At 33.1% G+C, this 10,691-nt stretch overlaps 1 protein-coding gene across 2 annotated transcripts; it reads right to left on the bottom strand.

The window, feature by feature from the left end:
* Positions 1 to 5,392: 5,392 nt before the first annotated feature.
* Positions 5,393 to 9,333, bottom strand: LOC112001939 (E3 ubiquitin-protein ligase RGLG4). Of its 2 annotated transcripts, none has more exons than XM_065762660.1 (7): positions 8,981 to 9,333; positions 7,876 to 7,960; positions 7,178 to 7,318; positions 6,983 to 7,096; positions 6,724 to 6,800; positions 6,556 to 6,635; positions 5,393 to 5,705 (listed from the first exon to the last, which is right to left on the bottom strand). In XM_065762660.1, the coding sequence occupies exons 1-7, from the start codon at positions 9,149 to 9,151 to the stop codon at positions 5,678 to 5,680; spliced, it is 696 nt and encodes a 231-aa protein (XP_065618732.1). In that variant the 5' UTR covers positions 9,152 to 9,333; the 3' UTR covers positions 5,393 to 5,677. The 2 variants fall into 2 exon arrangements, with proteins under 2 accessions (XP_065618732.1, XP_065618731.1); XM_065762659.1 differs by having other exon boundaries at positions 6,724 to 6,821; positions 8,981 to 9,327.
* Between the last annotated feature and the right edge of the window lie 1,358 nt (positions 9,334 to 10,691).

Here is a 10,691-nt window from a genome sequence, read left to right as displayed (position 1 = left end):
CAAATCAGAAAACAAAAGAACAACGGTCAAGAAAAAAAGAAAAAGAAGAACAAGAAAAATGAGAAAAAACCACACTCCATTCAAAGAGAGTGTGTAAGAAAAAAGACTTAATCTCCAGCAAAGCTCGTTCACACCCCTCAAAGCTTCTAGCATTCCTTTCACGTCAAATGCACCAAATCAAGCAATGAGGCACTAATCTCCAAACATCAATGTGACGATGACGCGCAAACTTTCCTTGCCAAGCCTCAAACAACTCAATAACAGTGCGAGGCATAACCCATTGAATACCAAACAAACAGAAAACCAAGGACCACAACTCCCAAGCTATGGAGCAATGAAGAAGAAGATGATCCACCGACTCCCCACACCTCTTACACATATAACACCAGTCAAGCACTATCACTCTTCTTTTACGAAGGTTATCTGTTGTTAGGATCTTTCCTAAGGAAGCAGACCAAGAAAAGAAAGCTACTCTTGAGGTAATAGTTAATAATCTATTTTAAGAAAATTTTGATACCACTTTTATAAAAAAAAAAAAAATTATCACAACATTAATTATTTTTTTTCTTTTATAAAAACTATTTTTAAATAGATTATTAACCATTATTTTATTTTAAAAGTATTCGTTAACATTTTTCATTTTAAGGTTTAGCCTAAAATAAAATCAGAGCACATGCGGTTCATGATGAATTTCATAACCCAATATGTTTGTCGTGAACTATAAAACATCATTACAACAGGCTATTCGTAACTAATAAAACAAAAAAGATTCTTGCTACACATCCAACTATCTAGTTGATGTTTTCTAAAAAAAAGAAACTATCTAGTTGACGTGTTAAATATACCTATAGACATAAAAGTTGGCAAGGAATTAAAGATCGAGTCGGAATTTAAACAGCCACCACTCATCAATCCACTTACTCTTTTAAAAGTGAAAACTACAGAATACAAAACAATCTACAAACCTTTTACTTAAAAAAAAAAGTTAAACGAACTCCCTGCGCCACATTTTTATAAGGGATCAAATATCCACTCTGATCAGGTTTTGTTTTGTTTTATCTTTATTTTTATTTTTATTTTTTTTGTTTGTTTTTTATTTTATTTTTTTCTTGATAAGCACTCTGATCAGTTTTATTGAAGAATATATGTCATCTCGTAATAGAATTACTGAATTAGTCACGGTGTAGATGTGCAAATGCAAGTACGTCAAAAAGTATTATGGCCTTTTTGGTATCAGGATTCAAACAATGATATTTATTATTTTAGTATTTAAACGCTAACACTGTGTTTAGTTGGGGGAAATTTAAGGAGGAAGAAAACCATAAGAAGGAAAATAGAGTGAAAAACAGTGTTTTTCATTATTTGGCAAAAGAGAAAAAATAGAGAGGAAAGAATACTCGGGAGAAAATTTTTTCTCCCGGACCCACAAATTTTTTCCTCCCAAATCGGGAGGAAAAGCCGGAAGAGAAAAAGTGTCTCACACCACTTTTACCATAATGCCCTCATTCATGTCCTTCTCACCTACCCTACCTGATAACTTTTGCCCACAAATCATTATCACTTTTTTGCTTTTGCTCATCTTATTACCTTCACAGCACAAAGCACACCAACGTTTCCAGGTTCTCTTCTCTCTCTCGCGCTCTCTCTCTCTCTCTCTCTTTTTTTTTTTAACGTGATCTTTTTTCTTTTTCTTTTTTCAACGTGATCTATTATTGTTTCTTTTTTTTTTTTTCAACGTGGTTAGCAAATGTAGTGTAAATTGGCTAACGACTTTTTTGCCGGTTACAAAATCCTTTGCCCAATTAAATTTATATGTGCACTATTGTAATTTTTACATTATAATAATAAAAATATAAATATAAATTTATATATATGATGTGGTAAATTTTATATTATTTAATTAGCATAAATAAATCTATTTCTTATATATTATGTAACAATGGTATAATAATCAATTTATATAAATTACATTTTTCATCATTCCCTTTTTCTCTCCAACTAAACAAAAGAGTTCGCCACCCTCCCACTTTTCCACCCCTCCAACCAAACACACAAGAGGGAAAACTAAATATTTTCCATCCTCTTACTTTTCCACTCCTCCAACCAAATTAACCCTAAAAGTTTGGAGGCCTAAAAAAAAAATAGGGTAAACTACATATTTGGTTCCTAACCTTTACACCATATTTCAATTTAGTCCATAACCTTTCAATTGTGTCAATTTGGTCCTTAACATTTCAATGTCGTGTCAATTTAGTCTCTGATGTTATATCTTAGATGAAAATTGCTAACATGACAAACGGCCAAAATAAAATTTAAGTTTATTGTCTCATCAACGCAAACTAATTTTTTGTTTTGACCATTAGACACGTCATAAATTTCATCCAAAAGATAACAGTAGGAACTAAATTGACACGATACTAAAAGGTTAGGGACCGAATTGACACAATTGAAAGATTATGGATCAAATTGAAATATAGTGTATAAAATAGGGACCAGTTACGTAATTTTCCCAAAAAAAATACATATTTGGTAGATGTGTTTATTTTGAAGTGTTTGAATTACCCTTCTTAAACTAACAAAGTTGAGTGGCAATGCAAAAGTAAGGCTCCATTCGTAAAGCTATAGCCAAAATTTTTGCTTCTTTGCTACAGTGCATAGCTATCTTTGGCTGTACACTGTAGTTCAAATGTTAAAAAAAAAAAAAAAAAACTTTTTTTTTTATTCCTGCCTTTACACAACTTTAATTATTTTACTGATTTCTTTTATTTCTTTTTTTATCTTTATTGTAGTGAATATATTATTTTATTATGTTAAAAGCTAAAATAAAACCATTGATGTTGAATGTTTTGTAAAATGAGAAGGTAAAATAGATAAAATAGTTTTTTTGTAGTGTCAGAGTTAAAATTATAGCTCCATCAATGTGGATTCTCTAAGAGCATTAATATTGGTGAAGGCAAATTGCTAAAATGCTAAATTTACCAACCAAATAACAAAATGTTCCTGCATCAGTGGAGGGAAAGCCAAATTTTTTGGCTATTGAACTACAGTGCACAACTATCTTTGCGTGTGCACTATAGCTCAGATGTTAAAAAAAAATTTATTAAAAGATATATTATTTTATTGTGTTAGTGGTGATGGTTTTGTTTTTATGGATAATTCCTTTGTATGGTTGAAAAGCTTGGCATAGACAAGAGCAAAATCTTTGACTTGGGTAACCTATTATACAAGAATTATGGAACAACAATGGCTGGTCTTAGGGTATGGTTTTGATTCTTTTTCTCTTTTTTTATTTTGTTGGGAACCTTTGACCTTTCGTGGCTTTTCTTTTTCAATTTTTTTGTTTGGTGAAATGAAAAGTGATTAATTATGTCTTGTGCGATTCTCTTTTGCAGGCAATTGGCTATGACTTTGACTATGATGAATACCATGTGTGGGGGGAAAAAGGCCCAATCTAACATAGTGGGCCTAGAGTCCCATGTGAGGATTACTATGCGTCCGAAGAGAAGGAGATGGTAAGGGCAAGACCCATCTGGAAGAAGGATCCCCAGAAAGAAGGATGGTTGCCGTCCGAGGAGATTTTATTCTTCGGACGCGAATAGTATTGATTGATCAAACGTGTGGAAGGTCTGAATGATTTTCCTAGCAACCCCAACGATCAAGATAAGTTCTGGGTATATCTGGAGAAGATAAGAATGAGAAAATATCTAAAGGAAAAGCTGCTACCACTGCATTTAAGGCACTGTAGCAACTTCTCTGGCTGCATTTATGTGGAGAAGACCTCTGAATAGTGTAACCTCATCTACTGCCACTCACAAAGAGCCAGAAGAAATACTTGATATGACATATACTCAAGTAGAGTCACAGATGAGGAACAAGTGGACGATGGGGATAATGGAGAAGGAGGTTATATAAAAGAAAGAAACTCCTGAGAAAAGGGGATGGAAAAAAAACAAGGGAGAAGAAAATAAAAAAGCTTTATTGTAACCCTGAGATCTGTATTCACCAAATAATCAATAATATGCCTCTTCGGACACCAATTCTTTGCGTGTAAATTCATGTTGGTTTATGCTTGGGGGTTGTGATTAATTGTTGTCGATTCTATAATCAACCTAACTCTTTTACCAATTCTCTACAAATTCATTGTTTTGGGCTTGGGCCACAAATCCTAACCCCACACCATGGGTAGGAATTTTTTTACTCCTTTTTGTATCCTGTACGCCTCTTGTTGTATTGTTATTGAACTTTTATTGACCTTTCATTTTCATGTCTTACAGTTTTGTTCATGGGAGATTACCCTATGAGAGTTTAAAACCTGATCCAGTTATGAGAAGTCTTTTGCTGAGCCTGCCTTACCGGAAACTTGTAAGTAATTTATTACCAAATGGTATCATAGTGCCTAGTAAAGGCCAGAGGTGTGACTTTCTTCTTAAAATATTTCCATTATTTTCTTGAGAGATCATTTCAGTTTTTCCTCGGAAGGCCAAATTATTTTTTCCCAGATTTTTTACTACAGCAATAATTCTTAACAACACCTTTTTCCAATGATCTTTCTCTTTGTTAACTTGTTTTTGGAAATTTTTATCAATTGTTTTATTTTTCAATAATCTCATTTCTAAATCAATCCAAGCATTCATGTTAGTAACATGCTCTTTCTCAAAAAAAAAAAAAAAAATGTTAGTAACATGCTCTTTGCTTGTTTCATGATTTTTAATCTTATTGCTAATATTTCTCCAATCATTAATTACTTCATTAGTAAGTTGATTTGTATCACTATCATGTATCGTTGAATTTAAACCAAAAAAATAATAGTAATATCTTACGAGTAGATTTATATATTCTCACGGAAGGTTTTTTTTTATTAGAATTACAGAAAGTATTTGATATCAAATAATATTGGTATCAAAACTTAATAAATGCTACTAACAAATGAAAGCCATGTAACATGTTAATAGATAGTTATTTTTATATAAGTCTCTTATTTATTAAATTTTGATACAAATAATGTGATATTATTTGATAAAAAAATATCATTTTGTTTTATCAAAAAAAAAAATTTGTGGATGATAATTTATAACTATCATAGTCACAGCAGCACTTTGGAGCCTTGGAGGCCTCGATCACACCTGTCAGCTGCACCACGTCATCGCGTTCGTTGTCCGCAGTAACGACTTTCTCAGAAATTGAGAGCAAAATCAATTGAATTTTTAGATTCACTAAACTTAATAAATGCTATTAACAAATGAAAGACCGTTGGTTAACAGGTAGTTATTTTCAGGTGTCTCTCCTTTATTAAATTTTGATATAAATAATATGGTATTATTTGATAAAAAAAAAATATATATATATATATATATATTTTTAATGGATGATAATGAATAACTAAATTAGGAGAGTAGAGTGAAGTAGAACTGACTGGAAATTGCATCCAATTTCCTAACACCTGAGTCACAGCAAATTTTGATGGACCCCATTTGGACAAAACAAGGCTTACTGTACATACACTTTGTCCAAAGATGATTTATGACACAGCATATTTCAAGTCAGCAAGTCTTCTCAGCCGTAGCCCACCATCCCTAGGATTGCAAAAGCCTAAGTGATTTTTACAGCTCCCTTTATTACATTAGCACCATTCCAAAGAAAAGTTTTGAGAAAAATTGCCAATGGTTGTCATTAATCTTTAAGGAATCACACTGCCCCAACTAAACCTGTATAGTAACCAGAACAGATTGTATAACTAACAAAAACATTCTATAATAGGACCAAGGTATCCACTACATTGCTCACTACAAACCACAACAACTCACATAACCAGCACTCAACATATCAAATACAAGAATTAATATAAATTATGGCTTTGAATTCATCTTCCAGTGATTTTTTTTTTTTTTTGATAGGTAAGAAAAAGTATATTAAAAAAAACTGCTAGATGCAAAGGTGCATCAGCAGAACAGAAGCACAAGAAAGATGAGAAAGCAAAAACATATAGAGGCACTAAATACAAAGAGTGAGAAATCTAAGGAATAGAGGAATAGAGTCATTAGATGTGAGTCCCCAAGCCTTAGCCCAATCATAAAGGGAACCAGAAAAGAGAGCAAGCAGTTGGTTCTCGGATCTATCCAAATCCTCAAATGTCCGCTGATTGCGTTCCCTCCAAATACACCACATCAAATACAGCAGAACTAGGTTCCAAATGTAAGATGCATGCTTCCCCAACCAATTCCACCAACTAAAAAGAAAATCTTGCAACATACATGAGGGGACCCATGAAATCCCAAAAATCCTAAAGACAAAACACCACAGTCGATACACCTTTCCACAATGTAACAATAAATGATCCATTGTCTCGCTACAGCAACAACACATAATGCACTAGTCAACGACTCCAATCTCCAGTATAATTTTCTTATTATTGGACAGAAGAATGCCTACTTTTCTAGCTTTTTAAAGAATAACACACAAAAAGGACGGCAAAGTAGCTCAAAAGTCTTGGGGGGGGGGGGGGGGACTTCTCAGAAGCCTAAGGAGAAATTTTAAATAATCAATCTGCAAGGTCACCTTGCTTTGACAATTAAATCGATTGTTTTTTCTTCTGTGTGACTTAGTTCCGTATCTCTTGTATCGACGCTCCTTGTAACCTTCACAATAGAACATTGCTCAAAATAAGAAAATTAAGCTGCATGCATGCAACAATGTGTCAGTTTGAGAGATGACTTTCAATTCAACCTGGCCATCAGCTATGAGCAGCAGTACATGGTGCTTGCCACCACTTTCCTCCACAACGTCAATTGCAGCCTCAATTACTGGAGCATAAGAAGTTGGCCCTTAAACACAATTACACAAATTGATGAAGCCATGACTTTTTTGAGATAAAGCAAAATATTATAGAATGATGTGAAACCAGAAAAGTCCATGGTTTTGATAATGGAAAGCAATTGCCAATAATGAAAATATCAGCTTTCAAATAAAGGAATATAAAACCAACCTCTAAGTTGCAATTTTGCAACTATTTTTTGGTAGCATGAAAGGACTCCATCAAAACCATTGCAAGGTGAATGATCATTGTGAAAGGTAAACACGCCATAATCTTCAGTACTTGCTATAACAGAAAATAAATCCAGTGATTATATGAAAAAATGAGAAAAACTTGTCCAGATATTCTTTAGGGCACTAGACATACCGTCACCAAAACCATAACAAGGAATTAAGTTGCATTTGCAGAAAGGGGATAAGGTCTTCCCAATGATAGAGATGGCCATCTGATATGGATTAAGTTCATCTCCAATTGTATGCAAGCTCTGCTTATTGAATGAGAATTTGCCTTCAATAACAAAACCAATGCATTGGCTTCCCAGATATACAAATCAAATGCAAACCATTTTGACAAATAAATGATATTAAAAAGACAAAACTGTTGCATTGCCTCCACTTAGATTCTTGACCATGCGATCATTGCATCATAACCAGACTGGATAGGCAGTGGCATCATAAGTAGGAGTAGAAATCACATGTTAACAAAGTACAGGGGGGGGGAAACAGCAGATTATGTGTTACAGAGGGCCTGCTAAAGATGCAATGACCTTCACTGTAATGCCTTCACCAAAACTATCTAGTGTCAAGTCTAATAATGCATGACCTTAAGGTTGAGAAAACACTAATGAATGTACAATAATGAGAAAACACTAATGACTATCTAGTGTCAAGTCTAATAATGCACGACCTTAAGGTTGAGAAAACTCTAATGAGAAAACACTAATGACTATCTCATGTCAAGTCTAATAATGCGAATAGACGAATATTGACTAGGGGATATCAATTTCTGCTCCATGTACAATAATGAATGAAACTGTATAGCGTGCCATCCTTACTGCCACAAACCTTTCAATTCATTGCTTGCAGTGAAATCAATTCCAACTATAAGATTGGTTGATTCTAGACCTGCCTTTCTCAATGCTGCAGTAACCTATTAGAAAAGAGAGCCCATTCAAAAATTCAACTTCATGTTAAAAGTAATCTAGTCATAATTTAAAATTTGGGGGTCTAAACTTATTCTAATATTTCTACTAGTGAGCTTTCAAATTATATATATATATATATATATATATAATGTTGCACTAATCTACCACCTCGATCCATATGTAATTAATAAAATTTATGAAATTTATTTTGTCTATTGTCGAATGTCGATGGCACTAATGGCAGTGAAAGTGTGAAACAGGACAAAAGAAAAGACAAAAGCCGTTTCAGCGGAAGTCAATGGTACATTGGGATCAATTATTTTGTTTTGGTAAAAATACTTGTTAATTAACGACAACGCCTAACTGGGCAGTTTTATCTATCCAGTTAATAGAAGAACGTTGATTTCTCACGTCTTGACTTATATCCCTCATCGAAAAAACAAAAATCTTATTTTCACAAGCTCAGCAGAATTACTGGCAAAAATGGAATCCAACTATGATCGGAGAAGTGAATTGAAGTTTGAAGGCTTTTGATGAGTCCAAGGCTGGGGTAAAAGGACTCGTTGATGCTGGAGTGGAAAAGATCCCACGGATATTCATCCATGAGCAAAATAAGCAGAAGAATGTGTCAGATTCTTCTTGTGACTCCAAGTTCTGCATACCAGTCATCCATGGTTACTAAAATTTAGCATTCTGTCCCAAAATCTCAAAATTTACTCATCTAACCCATATTTGAGGGCAATGGTCTTTCCAAAAAATTCCCTTTTTCATAACAAAACAAAAGCAAATCTCTTAACAGAAAATACTCTTTGAATAAAAAATGTGTTTGGTAAGATAGTTTATTTATTTTACTTATTTGGGACGAAAATTAAAAGTTTGGCATTTCGAGATTTGGGTATTGTGGAACTATTTTTTTGAAAAGTTTATAAGTAACTGACTATTTTCTTCGCTTCAAATGAAAATAGCAAAAACTAAAAAAAAAAAAAAAAAGCACAGGTAGACAAATGAAAGAAAGGAAAGAAAACCTGTTCAAGTGAGTTGAAATTATCAGGGATGTAACCATATTTCCCCTTGACTGAGTTCAAACTCGAGTTTTGGATGAAGCTACGAACTTTTTGGGGAGTAAGAGCGTAGCCTAAGCGGTACCTTTGAGAAGAAGAAGAAGAAGAAGAAGAACATGGAGATGTTGAAGACATTTTTATTTCATTTGGTTTGGGTACAGAGAAAGAAGTAGGGTTGGTGTGGTGGACTGAGGCTGAGGTTGAGTTTCACTTTAACATCAACTAGAAAGAAGACAAGGCTTTTATTTTTTATTTTTTGATAGGAAAGAAGAGACCAATCGTAAACAGTGCACAAGAACATTATTCATATATACGAAAGTCAACATTCACGGCAAACAAACAACAAATAAATCCTATCAAAAAAAAAAAGAGGAAATGCAGACGCAAAAGGCGTCTGCTTTTCATTCGTATCCAAACCAAGTCTAGGCCACACACCGCCACCGGTGTTTCATTTCGTGATAAGATCTTTGTCACCATCAAGGCTTTTTATTCACAATAGTAATGGTTTGAAATAATTAATTAAAAGTAATTTTATGAAATGTAATGAAAAAAGTACCTAAAGAATTTATTGTGTAGTACATATACTGTTCTTCAAAATTCTCCAGGTAAAAATTGAGAGAGGAAGAAAGGTGAAGATATATGTATTCGTGGCTTAAAGTGAAACTAAAAATTCAATTGATTTTGCTCTCAGTTTCTGAGAAAGTCGTTATTGCGGACAACGAACGCGATGACAAGGTGCAGCTGACAGGTGTGATCGAGGCCTCCAAGGCTCCAAAGTGCTGCTGTGACTATGATAGTTATCCATTATCATCCATAAAAAAACAAAATAATAATAATAATAAAAAAAATAAATTTTATAAAATAATATTACATTATTTATATCAAAATTCAATAAACAAAAGACTTATATCAAAATAACTATCTGCTAACGCTGTAAAAATCTTACATTTTGTTAGTAGCATTTATTAAGTTTAGTGAAACTAAAAATTCAATTGATTTTGCTCTCAGTTTCTGAGAGTCGTTATTGCATACAACGAATGCGATGATGGGGTGCAGCTGGCAGGTGTAATCGAGGCCTCCAAGGCTCCAAAGTGCTGCTGTGACTATGATAGTTATCCATTATCATCCATTAAAAAAAAAAAGTTTTTATCAAATGATACTATATTATTTGTATCAAAATTTAATAAAGGAAAGACACCTGAAAATAACTACTTGTTAACCAACAGTCCTTTATTTGTTAATAGCATTTATTAAGTTTAGTGAAACTAAAAATTTAGTTATTCATTATCATCCATTAAAAATATATATATATATATATATATTTTTTTTTTATCAAATAATACCATATTATTTATATCAAAATTTAATAAAGGAGAGACACCTGAAAATAACTACCTGTTAACCAACGGTCTTTCATTTGTTAATAGCATTTATTAAGTTTAGTGAATCTAAAAATTCAATTGATTTTGCTCTCAATTTCTGAGAAAGTCGTTACTGCGGACAACGAACGCGATGACGTGGTGCAGCTGACAGGTGTGATCGAGGCCTCCAAGGCTCCAAAGTGCTGCTGTGACTATGATAGTTATAAATTATCATCCACAAATTTTTTTTTTTGATAAAACAAAATGATATTTTTTTATCAAATAATATCACATTATTTGTATCAAAATTTAAT

This window comes from Quercus suber, unplaced genomic scaffold, assembly GCF_002906115.3.
Source record: "Quercus suber isolate HL8 unplaced genomic scaffold, Cork oak 2.0 scaffold_467, whole genome shotgun sequence".
NCBI lineage: Eukaryota > Viridiplantae > Streptophyta > Magnoliopsida > Fagales > Fagaceae > Quercus > Quercus suber.
Note: the sequence above shows the minus strand (reverse complement) of the source record. Positions and strands in the feature narration are given on the sequence as shown.